The sequence below is a fragment of the Neophocaena asiaeorientalis genome, unplaced genomic scaffold, assembly GCF_003031525.2.
Source record: "Neophocaena asiaeorientalis asiaeorientalis breed wild unplaced genomic scaffold, Neophocaena_asiaeorientalis_V1.1 scaffold418, whole genome shotgun sequence".
Lineage (NCBI taxonomy): Eukaryota > Metazoa > Chordata > Mammalia > Artiodactyla > Phocoenidae > Neophocaena > Neophocaena asiaeorientalis.
The window spans coordinates 5,583,571-5,597,047 of record NW_020175731.1 but is presented as its reverse complement, the minus strand read 5'-3'; the positions used below and the strand labels follow the sequence as shown (position 1 = coordinate 5,597,047).

General features: G+C 41.4%; 1 protein-coding gene across 1 annotated transcript in view; it reads left to right on the top strand.

The window, feature by feature from the left end:
* DRAM1 (DNA damage regulated autophagy modulator 1) overlaps positions 1-13,477 on the top strand; it is a 43,029-nt gene that overhangs the window by 18,219 nt on the left and 11,333 nt on the right. Inside the window, exons 2-3 of the mRNA XM_024732170.1 lie at positions 3,610-3,677; positions 9,281-9,423. Coding sequence (XP_024587938.1) covers positions 3,610-3,677; positions 9,281-9,423 — 211 coding nt within the window. The remainder of the gene's footprint in view (positions 1-3,609; positions 3,678-9,280; positions 9,424-13,477) is intronic.

The window sequence follows — 13,477 nt, the reverse complement described above, 5'->3', positions numbered from 1 at the left end:
CTCTTGTTGTGGAGCACAGGCTCTAGGCACGCGGGCTTCAGTAGCTGTGGCTCGCGGGCTCTAAAGCGCAGGCTCAGTAGTTGTGGTGCACGGGCCCAGTTGCTCCGCGGCATGTGGGATCTTCCCGGACCAGGGCTCAAACCCATGTCCCCTGCATTAGCAGGCAGATTCTTAACCACTGTGCCACCAGGGAAGCCCAAAGGTGTTTTCTTATTATTTTTTTTAATTAAAAAAAATTTTTTATTGAAATATAGTTGATTTACAATGTAGTATTAGTTTCCAGTTTATTCTTTTTTTTTCTTTTAACATCTTATTGGAGTATAATTGCTTTACAATGGTGTGTTAGTTTCTGCTTTATAACAAAGTGAATCAGCTATACGTATACATATATCCCCATATCTCCTCCCTCTTGCGTCTCCCTCCCACCTTCCCTATCCCACCCCTCTAGGTGGTCCAAAAGCACCGAGCTGATCTCCCTGTGCTATGCGGCTGCTTCCCACTAGCTATCGGTTTTACATTTGGTAGTGTATATATGTCCATACCACTCTCTCACTTCATCCCAGCTTACCCTTCCACCTCCCCATGTCCTCAAGTCCATTCTCTATGTCTGCGTCTTTATTCCTGTCCTGCCCCTAGGTTCTTCAGAACCATTTTTCAAAGGTGTTTTATTATTAAATTATGGCATCTGAGAAGCTATGAGGTCTTAACCTACTTTACACCTTCCTGGCATAGAACTAAGGCATGATGAGCCAACTGTGTACATTTTTTCCCAACTCCTTGTTCAGTGACCAGCATTTTGGTAGCTTGAATTTTGACATATTGGGAATATTTATAGCATGGAAATTGGCCTGTGTTACAAATCAGGTTCCCTCTAGAGCTGTTTGTTAAGCGTTTACCAGCACATCTGTGCTCGCTCTCCTCCCCCAGTCATTCTTCTAATTGCTTTGTTCCTTGCCTGCTGTTAGAGCACAGAGGAGGCAGGAAAGCAGAGTCAGACACATAGATGGAATGTAGATTCCCTCCATATGATAGCACTGGGACCTGGAACAAGTTATATAACCTCTCCAATACCCAGTTTCCTCCTTAATAAAGTGGGGTTGGTAATAGGCCCACCTCAGGGTTAAGAGGATGAAATGAAATGATGTATGGTGAGCACCTAGCAGTGGCTGGTGCATGGTAAGTGTTCAAAAAGTAGTGTCTACTGCCAGTACTGATAGTCATTCATTCAACAAATGCATATGGAAAGGCTGTTTGCAAAGCACTTTTGATTCTGCCTGTATGGGTTTTTTTGTGTGTTTGTTTTTGTATTTGACCTCGCTGTGTGGCTTGTGGGATCTTTTTTGTTCCCTGACCAGGGATCTAATCCAGGCTCATGGCAGTGAAAGCATGGAGTCCTAACCACTGGACTGCCAGGGAATTCCCAGATTCTGCCTGTATGGTTTTAAATGTAAAGATAAGCAAGAGTAAAATACCACTCTGAAATTCTGAGCTTTCGAATCGATGTTCGATGTCATGTGGACTGCATACATGGGCCCTTGAAATATGTCCTGGTTTGCTCTCCCTGGACAGATCATTCCCAAGTATGGGCATCTTCTCATCTCCTGTTAGAGCACCTTTGTCCCCCCACCTACCTACCCTCCTCAGTATCCTCGTCACTTCTCCACAACCAACAATCTTCCTGGCACGTGGCAGATTCCTCACAGACCTGTGCCAACAAGTACTCTTGCATGAGTCATCGGGTAGCTGCTTTTTTATACCCTGAGGTCAAGAATAGAAGGCTTCCTTTCCCTGTGAGAATTTTCTGGCAAAAGTGCTGCCCAGGGCCTCCCTGGTGGCGCAGTGGTTGCTGCTGATGGCGCCTGCTGATGCAGGGGACACGGGTTCGTGCCCTGGTCCGGGAAGATCCCACATGCCGCGGAGCGGCTGGGCCCGTGAGCCATGGCCGATGAGCCTGCGCGTCCAGAGCCTGTGCTCCGCAACGGGCGAGGCCACAACAGTGAGAGGCCTGAGTACCGCAAAAAAAAAAAAAAGTGCTGCCCAAGGGCACACATGAGCTGTTTCCACCAGCTGTTTCCATCACTGGTTCCCATCCCCTCCTCGCCCATTCAGGACGATGTTGTGCTCAGAAGGGCATCCCAAACATCGGGCAGCCTTCACCTCAACGTCCCTTTAGTGAGAAAGAAGATTATTTGTAGGAAAAATGGTAATGTTAAATTCTAAACCCTTCAGATTCTTACAGGTACAAGTGACACTTGAGATTGAAGTAATTGGGACTAGAGGAATTTGTGGGAAGGGGGAACATTAACCTCTTCATACTCTTCAAATATTAAGTGTTCACAAAGCTTAAAGACTCCTGCTTCCTGCACACACAGGCTTCCTGTGGAATTTTTCAAACACTTTGAAGTGCATCTTTTCAACTTGATCCATTTTTCAGTACTTAAATTTCAGAGCTGTTTTAAAACGTGGAAACACTCAAGACAAGTACGAGTTGTTTCATGTTGGGAGTGCCTTTGCCATCAGTTTGAAACTGTGCTTTATGCAAGCAGCTTGAGAGTATAAAAATGTAAACCTTGGCATTAATGAATAGAAGCTAGCACATGTCAAATGCTACATTCCAGCTCATTGAATTAATTAATTGATAGACTGCATCTGAAATATGTCTCATAGAAGCTATTTGTTTGTTAAAGTAATTTGTCACCATGAGTAATACCCTTGATACCCTATTTCCATAAAGTACTGACAGGCATCAATAATACTTATTGCTCAGCCTTCTATCATATTTTCAGCAGTGTAAATTCTTATGCATAAATCATATTGTTAAAAATTAAAATGATGTGTTTAGGTATATTTAATATTCAAATAGTAGACTTTTCAAATGTGATTTTAGACCAGGTTTTTTTTTTCCCCCCCAAAAAATAGTCTCACTCAATTCCTCATCAAGAATGAACACACACTTCAGATTTTTCAGGTGGGATCATCTGAAAAACACCACCACCATTCACTTTAAATATTTCCTCACATAGTGTTGTCAATTATACTTCAAAACAAACAAACATACAAACAAACTCATAGGAAAAGAGACCAGACTTGTGGTTCTCAGAGGCCAGGGGTGAGGAAGAGGGGGATTGGATGATGGTGGTCAAATAACACAAACTTCCAGTGAGAATATAAATAAGTACTAGGGAGGTAACGTACAACATGGGTACTATAATTAACACTGCTGTATGTTATATATGAACGTTGTTAAGAAAGTAAATCCTAAGAGTTCTCAGCATAACAAATAAAGTTCTCAAAAAAATTTATATCTATATGAGATGATGGATGTTCACGAAACTTACTGTGGTGATCGTTTCATGATGTCTCTAAGTCAGATCATTATGCTGTACAGTGCTGTTTGTTAATTATATCTCAGTAAAACTGGGGAAAAAAAGAAAAAATAGTTTGTAATTTTTCAGAGCCCAACTTGAAAATACTTTAGAACAAAATCAGGTCAAATCTTTGGAATTCAAAGTGGCCGAACACCCAGAAGGGACACAATATAATACCTGCCAATTACATGCCTGAACTGAATTCCTTTTTACTAATTTGGACATGTCTTCTCTTTCTCAGTGATACAGGAACAACACCTCCAGAGAGTGGTATTTTTGGATTTATGATAAACTTCTCTGCATTTCTTAGTAAGTACACAATAATTATTATAAATAAATTAAAAATTACCAATCTCACGTGAAGTAAAATGTTAGTTTATGTATCATTTTTATTTATTGGTCTTTGACCTTTGTTATTGTTTTCTTTACTTCTATTTCATTTACTTTTGCTCTGATCTTTATGATTTCTTTCCTTCTACTAACTTTGGGTTTTGTTTGTTCTTCTTTCTCTAGCTCCTTTAGGTGTAAGTTTAGATTGTTTATTTGAGATTTTTCTTGTTTCTTGAGGTAGGCTTGTATTGCTATAAACTTCCCTCTTAGAACTGCTTTTGCTGCATCCCATAGGTTTTGGATCATTGTGTTTTCATTGTAATTTGTCTCTAGGTATTTTTTGATTTCCTCTTTGATTTCTTCAGTGACCTCTTGGTTATTTAGTAACGTATTGTTTAGCCTCCATGTGTTTGTGTTTTTTACATTTTTTCCTTGTAGTTGATTTCTAACCTCATAGCATTGTGGTCGGAAAAGATGCTTGATATGATTTCAATTTTCTTAAATTTACGGAGGCTTGATTTGTGACCCAAGATGTGATCTATCCTGGAGAATGTTCCTTGTGCACTTGAGAAGAAAGTGTAATCTGCTGTTTTTGGATAGAATGTCCCATAAATATCATTTAAATCTATCTGGTCTATTTTGTCATTTAAAGCTTGTGTTTCCTTATTAATTTTCTGTCTGGATGATCTGTCCATTGGTGTAAGTGAGGTGTTAAATTCCCCCACTATTATTGTGTTACTGTCTATTTCCTCTTTTATAGCTGTTAGCAGTTGCCTTGTGTATTGAGGTGCTCCTATGTGTTGGGTGCATATATATTTATAATTGTTATGTCTTCTTCTTGGATTGATCCCTTGATCATCCAAGGTAGTGTCCTTCCTTGTCTCTTGTAACATTCTTTATTTTAAAGTCTGTTTTATCTGATATGAGTATTGCTGCTCCAGCTTCCTTTTGATTTCCATTTGCATGGAATATCTTTTTCCATCCCCTCACTTTCAGTCTGTATGTGTCCCTAGGTCTGAAGTGGGTCTCTTGTAGACAGCATATATATGGGTCTTGTTTTTGTATCCATTCAGTGAGCCTGTGTCTTTTGGTTGGAGCATTTAATCCATTCATGTTTAAGGTAATTATCAATATGTATGTTCCTGTGACCATTTTCTTAATTGTTTTGGGTTTGTGTTTGTAGGTCTTTTTCTTCTCTTGTGTTTCCCACTTTGAGAAGTTCCTTTAGCATTTGTTGTAGAGCTGGTTTGGTGGTGCTGAATTCTCTTAGCTTTTGCTTGTCTGTAAAGCTTTTGATTTCTCCATCAAATCTGAATGAGATCCTTGCTGGGTAGAGTAATCTTGGTTGTAGGTTTTTCCCTTTCATCACTTTAAATATATCATGCCACTCCCTTCTGGCTTGTAGAGTTTCTGCTGAGAAATCAGCTGTTAACCTTATGGGAGTTCCCTTGTATGTTATTTGCTGTTTTTCCCTTGTTGCTTTCAATAATTTTTCTTTGTCTTTAATTTGATTAAATTAATTAATTTAATTTAATTTAATTTAATTATTCAGTTTGATTACTCGACGTGTTTCTCCTTGGGTTTATCCTGCCTGGGACTCTGTGTTTCCTGGACTTGGGTGGCTATTTCCTCTCCCATGTTAGGGAAGTTTTCATCTATAAACTCTTCAAGTATTTTCTCGGGTCCTTTCTCTCTCTCTTCTCCTTCTGGGACCCCTATAGTGTGAATGTTGTTGCGTTTAATGTTTTCCCAGAGGTCCCTTAGGCTGTCTTCATTTCTTTTCATTCTTTTTTCTTTATTCTGTTCCACGGCAGTGAATTCCACCCTTCTGCCTTCCAAGTCACTTATCTGTTCTTCTGCCTCAGTTATTCTGCTTGCTTCCTTCTAGTGTATTTTTCATTTCAGTTATTGTATTGTTCATCTCTGTTTGTTTGTTCTTTAATTCTTCTAGGTCTTTGTTAAACATTTCTGGCATCTTCTCGATCCTTGCCTCCATTCTTTTTCCGAGGTCCTGGATCATCTTCTCTATCATTTTTCTGGATTCTTTTTCTGGAAGGTTTCCTATCTCCACTTCATTCAGTTGTTTTTCTGGGGTTTTACCTTGTTCCTTCATCTGGTACATAGCCCTCTGCCTTTTCATCTTGTCTCTTTCTGTGAATGTGGTTTTGGTTCCACAGGCTGCATGATTGTAGTTCTTCTTCCCTCTTTTATTGTTATTTTTTAACAAACATTATTTTTTAGAACATTTTCAGATTCACAGAAAACTGGAGGAAAAGGTAGAGATTTCCCATATATGCCCTGCTCCCCCGCAACCCCCACAGCCTTCTCCATTATCAACATCCCCCACCAGAGTAATATATTAGTTACAGCTGATGAACCTACATTGCCACATCATTACCACCCAAAGTCAGTAGTTTACATTAGGGTTTATGCTTGGTATATGTGATTTTTTAAAAAGTATAACCTTTGCAACTACAGTTTTGCTCTACTTTAAGAAACTCAAGTGACTAGAAATCCAAAGTTATTTTTGGCCTCATTATAGAACTATTCACTTTATCTGGTAATTTGACACAGGAATTTGAAATGGATTTTAAATGTAATTTCTAAAATTGTGATTTATATCCAATGCATTTGCATTAGGCCAAAGACACCTAAAGTTTAGAAGCTAGTGTTTCTCAGAGTGTGTTCTGAAGGTAACTTACAAGAAAATCCTCTTGGGTGCTGGTTCCAAAGCCTGTTCCAGGGCCACACTGCAGATCTACTGGATCAGAACTTCTGGAAGTGGGGCCCAAGCATATGTGCTGTGAACCAGCACTCTAAGGGACTTGGATACTCACAAAAGCTTCTGAACCAATGACAAAGGTGTTAGCTCACCTGTTAGAGGAAGGGAAAGGTGAAGCATGGAATAGTTTGTCTCCAACTCAGCTACGATTTTTCAGTTCCTCAAATGCACCTGAGATGCAGTTGAGAGGCTACAACCCTCTCTCGTGAGCCAATTAATGTAAAGACTAAAAAACTCAGTCCTATGGGTGATGAGGGTATATGGATGGAAGAGGTAGGGCTCTTTCCATAAACCCTTAACCCTGCAGAACAATCAGGTGTTTGCCAGGGACCCATCATATAACCAGCACTTTCTGGCCCTCTCTACTGATGCAGGGCGGAAGGGGCAGAGGTGCTGGAAACCCTACCTAGTGACTTGACATCTTCAGAATTTGTTCATCCTCCTTGGTAGAGGGAGTTTCACCCCATCACTCATTTGTTGTCTTCTCCTCCCAAGGTTTTGGAGGTGAGCAAGAGGAAGTAGAAATCAGTCAATCCCAGTGCCCTCTTACACCATCCTTGCCCAGAGTCCAGATTTAGAAGACAGATTATTTTATCACTAGCAAGTGATAAATGTAGCTTTTTGCTTCTAGGCAAGGGAGAATCTGACATGAATATCTCTGTTTAAAATGCTCTATGATAAATGATTAGCCTTTAGACTGGTTTTAAAAATTCAGCAAAAAATATTATGGCCATCATAACACTATTGAACACACAGAAATCTACTTTATCCCAACACATGCATGATATCCATCTCATGGACATATAATAATTTATAATTCAGTCCCCTATTGTTAAACATTTAGGCTATTTTTCATTTTGTAATATACAATGCTAAAGTGAATATCTTTTAAACATATCTCTGCATATCTATGTGACTTTTTCTGTAAGCTAAATTTGCTGAGTTAAATTTGCTCTCACACTATTCACAAAAGCCAATGGCAATTAAAGAAGTAAACATGAAGAACAAAACCATAAGAGGAGGGACTTCTTCTTATGGTGGTGCAGTGGATAAGAATCCGCCTGCCAGTGCAGGGGACATGGGTTCGAGCCCTGGTCTGGGAAGATCCCACATGCCATGCAACAACTAAGCCCACGCGCCACAACTACTGAGCCCACGCTCCACACCTGCTGAAGCCCGCACGCCTAGAGCCCGTGCTCTGCAACAAGAGAAGCCACCGCAAGGAGAAGCCCGACTGCAAAGAAGAGTAGCCCCGCTCGCTGCAACTAGAGAAAGCCCGCGAGCAAGAGTGAAGACCCAACACAGCCAAAAATAAATAAAATTAAATCTTAAAAAAAAAAAAAAAAAGAGGATTTGGATTTAAGTATAGGAAAATATTTTTAAAACCTTAGGATGGAAAAGCTTATCTAAACTTACACACACAAAACCCCGAAGCTAAATAGAAGAACTGACAGATTTGGGTAGATGAAAATGGAAACTTCTAAGTGAAGAAAGATTCACGAAGTTAAAGACAAACAACAGACCAGAAGAACATTTGTAATATTTATAGCAGACAATAGACTAATGTACATAATGTATAAAGAGCAACTACAAATTAAAAATGAACAAACTCAAGAGAAAAATTTTAAAAATGATAAACATACAATTTTCAGAAGAGAAATGCAAATGAGTAATGACATACTGAAAGTTGCTCAATCTCACTGACTATCAAAGAAATGCAAATTAAACAAACAGGTTGCCATTTTTCATTTGTTAGATTGGCAACAATTAAAAGGACAGGGCATACAGAATTGCTTTCAAACTCTGCTGTGGGAGTATAAATTGCCTCAGTCTTGGAGCAGTTTGGAGCTACTTTTTGGCATTTTAATTGAGCATCGTTTTTTGGCCCAGTAATACTACTTCTAGGAATTCATCTTTCAGAAACACTGAAAGTGCGCCAAAGCCTTCTATATAAGGATGTTCACTGAGCATTGTTTGTAATAGGAAAACATATAATGTAGAAATCTATCATTAGGAGAATGATGAAATAAATATGGCATCTCACTGTATACCATGATGAGGGAGACCTATGTGTACTGACATTGGCAAGATCTCCACGGAACATTTTTATTTTAAAAATTTATTTAGTTATTTATTTTAAATTTATTTATGGCTGCGTTGGGTCTTCGTTGCTGTGTGCAGGCTTTCTCTAGTTGCGGCGAGTGGGGGCTACTCTTTGTTGCAGTGCACAGGCTTCTCATTGCAGTGGCTTCTCTTATTGTGGAGCATGGGCTCTAGGCACACGGGCTTCAGTAGTTGCGGCACGTGGGCTCAGTAGTTGTGGCTCGTGTGCTCTAGAGCTCAGGCTCAGTAGTTGTGGCGCACGAGCTTAGTTGCTCCGCGGCATGTGGGATCTTCCCAGATCAGGGCTCAAACCTGCGTCCCCTGCATTGGCAGGTGGATTCTTAACCACTGTGCCACCAGGGAAGTCCCAACCATGGAACATTTTTAAATAAATAAAAAAGCAAGTCCCAGAAAAATACGTTCACAATAGCATTTATGTGAAAAGGATAACAGCCAAGACAGTGTGTGTGTGTGTGTGTGTGTGTGTGTGTGTGTGTGTATGCGTGTGTGTGTATGCGTCACATGGCGGGGGAGAGTAAGATGGGGTGAGGAAGGGCAGGTGTGAACGAGTGGGGAGACTATTGCAATCAGGAGACTGAAAATACAAATTATTTTAAAAGCCATAAAAACTGTTCATGTGTTTTTCCTTCTAAAAAGTCAAAAAATAAAAATTCATCAGAGTCCCTTTCTTTTTCAGGTGCAGCCACGATGTACACAAGATATAAAATAGTAGAGAAGCAAAACCAAACCAGCGATTTCAGCACTCCTGTTTTTAACTTGGTGTCGTTAGTTCTAGGATTGGTGGGATGCATCGGGTTGGGCATTGTAGCCAATTTCCAGGTATGACCTGAAGTTTTTCTGGTTATTGGGGGTGATGGAGTATATGTATCTGGAGGAGAGAAGCAAGAGCACCAGAGGCACGCTTGTGCCAGCACAGCTCTCAAATAGTTGATGAGCGTATGAATATTGGGATAGTTTGCTTCTTAGAAACAAATCTTCGTCATTTGCAAGTCAGCCCAGCCTAGTACTTGAGAGAGATGGGGTGCGTGTGTGAGAGAGAGCGTGCTTCAGACCATGCTGTGGGCTCTGGGTTGCTCTGTGTTCTTGCTGATGTGGTTTAATGTGCTGGGAGAGCTACTTCAGTCATTGTAATGATTTCATTAACATCGTGAAAACGTTTCTGTGTATGAGCGTGTGTATGTTTACTGATTCTACTGTTTGGGCCTCTGGTGTTCAATTCAAAGAGAGGCATCTGATCTCTTCCTTTCACAGATGAGGATCTAGGGACATGGAGGTGAAATAATTTGGTCAGGGTTACTCAGCTAATCAGTTGCAGGGCCAAAATATGGCCTTACTGAGCAAATTAACTTAAACAACAACTACTGCAGAGTCCACTTGACATATTCTTACTGTGTCAAGTGTTGGAAAAAATCCTACATGTTTTATTCTAATTTTTGGATTCCTTTCATTCCGAAGTCTCTCTCAGGAAGGCATGGTATTTGTCTATGGAGGCAATATTTTATATTTTACAAGTATGTGTTGTATTTCAAATGAGTACTAATTATGAGCACTCGCCTTACAGGGTTATTGCTGGGATTCGATGAGATAATGTACAGTGCCCAGCAGTCTGTACTTAGCCGTCTTCATGGTCATCGGTTCATCACTATAGGCCAACACCCTGGAGGGCCTGCTCTGTCATCACCATTGTCCCTTTGTGACCGTAGAAAGGAGGTTACTCCTGGAGGACTTTTGGTTCTGCCTGGGGGTACTCCTTTAACTTTTTTCCCACCAGAGGTGGGTTGATCTTCTGTGATGCTTACTTTATAAAAACGTGTCAGCCTTCAGTGCTAGCTGGCTGTTCAAGTCCACATCTGCACACTGAAGCTGCAGCAGAGGGGCACTGCCTCCTGGTGTGTACCTGGGAGGCTGATAACCTCAGGACACCGCCTGTACTGTCTGCTGTCCACCTGTTCTCTAGTGTCTGCTCCTGCATGAGTCAGACCATTGTCAGAGGGCCCTCTGCCTCACCTGCATCACGTGGGCCTCAGAGAATCACCTTTTCTGCCCTGCACATGCAGGAAGCCATCTGTCATTGGTGGGGGGGGACAGTATAATAAAGTGCTCTGGGAAACTCAGTGCTGTGTTGTGAGGGGTGAGAAATCCTTCCTTGTATGACACAGAACCTTCAGGACAACCTAGGAGAGGGATATTCTTCCAGGTCTGGCGGCCAACAAGTTTTCGTTTTGGGATGTTACAAATCCACAGCTAACAGTGTTTCCTTGTTAACACGGGTGAAAGCTGAGAGCCAAATTTGTAGCCTCCCTGAAGCAAGCCTATAGGGCTTCCAGGAGGCCGTCTTGTGAACTCAGTTTGCTTCCGGCTTCGTTTAACTTTCCTACTCTATTGTCTCTGTGTTAGGAAATAAACATCACTAGTTGCCTATGACATTTGTCACATGGTAGAGACTCTTGATAACATTTCCTTACGTTTTATGATTGTGTGCGTTTTGGGTTCCATAACAACATTTATTGAAGTTTTCTTTTTTTCTTCTTTCTTTTTCTTATTTGGCCGGGCTGCACGGCTTGTGGGATCTTAGTTCCCCGACCAGGGATTGAACCCTGGTCCCGGCAGTGAGAGCATGGAGTCCTAACCACTGGACCACCTGGGAATTCTTATTGAAGTTTTCTAGGTGACAGACATTTATGAAAACATTTCATGCTTTAACTCGTATAATTCTAATAATGACCTTAGAAGATAGGTAGTATTATTTTCCTCATTTATCAATGGAGAAATGGAGACCCAGAGAGGTTAATACTCTCCCCAAATCCTGTGAGTCATGAAAAGTCACCTTTGATTGAAGCAGTCTGCCCAGAACCTGTGGGGAAGAGTTAACCTCTAGGCCAGAATGAGAAAATCTCTGTGAGAAAAAACCATGTACACAATTCACAGTTCTAGGGCTTCCCAGGTGGCGCAGTGGTTAAAGAATCCGCCTGCCAATGCAGGGGACACAGGTTCTAGCCCTGGTCCACAAAGATCCCACATGTTGCGGAGCAACTAAGCCCATGCACCACAACTACTGAGCCTGCGTGCCGCCGCTACTGAAGCCCACATGCCTAGAGCCCATACTCCGCAACAAAGAGAAGCCACCACAATGAGAAGCCCACACACCGCAACGAGGAGTAGCCCCCGCTCGCCGCAACTAGACAAAAACCTGCGCGCAGCAACGAAGACCCAGTGCAGCCAAAAATAAAATAAACTTAAAAAAAAAAGAATGATAATTTTTTTTTCCTAAAATTAGGGAAAAAATTCACAGTTCTAGCGTCAGAAAGCACGATGGAAAAATTATTTTCAAAGGGAAGGTGGCAACTTGGAAGGATATAAGTTGTCTAGTGGAATGTGGGTATGACTTGTCCTGTGGGGGGGATAGTATGCACTGTATGATATCCCATCACATTATTCTCGGAATGACTCAACATCACAAGTGATAACGGCCATCAGTATTTAAACCATAAAGGGCAGACTTCAGGAAGAAGGCTTAGGTGGTTAGATAATTACACTTTGGTTCCTTTTAAGGTTTCTGTGAAGTGATTACATCTTCACGAAGACCAGAAATAGAATTTCTAACTTTCCTGAGAGCAAAGTGTTTGCCTTGTCATTGTTCCCGTAAATGTATCTTTACAACTTCCTTTTTTGATACCCCGCAATTCACTTTCGGCGTGCCGTAAGCAAACCTATGTGAGCGGTTGCCTCAAGAAGAATTAGAGATGTGAGGGCGGGAGACAGCATTGGCTGGTGCTTTTTCTTGAGGGGGAGTAAACTACACTTACCAGGAGTTCACAGCTAGCACTCTTTCCTGCACTGGTGGATAAGATGGCTACTTTTTGGTGTCTCCTCACCAAGCAATCTCCGTCAATGCTTTCCTGTCCCTCAAGAAGTCTCCTTTTTGGAAAAGTCAAGTTTCCTGAGGTTGAATCCTCTCAATAGTCTAGTTTTCTCTACTTTTATTATCTTTTTTTTTTTTTTACCGGTACGCGGGCCTCTCACTGTTGTGGCCTCTCCCGTTGTGGAGCCCAGGCTCCGGACGCGCAGGCTCAGCGGCCATGGCTCACGGGCCCAGCTGCTCCGCGGCATGTGGGATCTTCCCGGACCGGGGCACGAACCTGTGTTCCCTGCATCGGCAGGTGGACTCTCAACCACTGCGCCACCAGGGAAGCCCTATTATCTTTTAAATTAACAAGAGTTTCAAAAAGAGCTACCAGGTTTTCATCTTAACCTCTATCCAAAATTCATGTCTGATCTGAGTCGTTTCCCTTCTAAAAGACATCTTTGATGAGCAAATATGTATTCCACAGTGAAAAGGGCACACTGGAAACACACCTCCTGCTAATTCAAGGGCCTTTTGATCTGATTTCATCAGGGCTAATGTGGGTGTCATGAAGCTTGCAGATTAAGATCTGATGTATTGAATTGGCCAGGGTTGAGGAAGCAAGTTTCCTGACGGTGCTAGTGGGGGGTGGAAACAAAGTATGTAAATTCAGGATTTGATTTACTTATTAGCATAGAAAGAAAATGGAGAGTGTAAAGTACCAGGACTATCAGGTTATTCCTAAAACAACCCCAGCTCATTAGCATTAGATGTTTTGCCTTTTGTTTATTTTCCCTTGCTCAAATGTGCCTAACATTCAAGGGGTGAAAAGGATTTGTTTTTCTTAATTCTTTTATAATTTTTTTGGTTTAATATGGGTTTTCCCCCCCAGTTTTATTGAGATATTATTACTGAACCAGGCCCATCTGCCCAACTCGCAGCAAGCCAAACGTTTGCTATGGAACAAGCAAGTTCCTGGCATTTACTCCAGTGCCGGGAAGGCTTTTCTCTTGGTCATCTTCTGCAAGC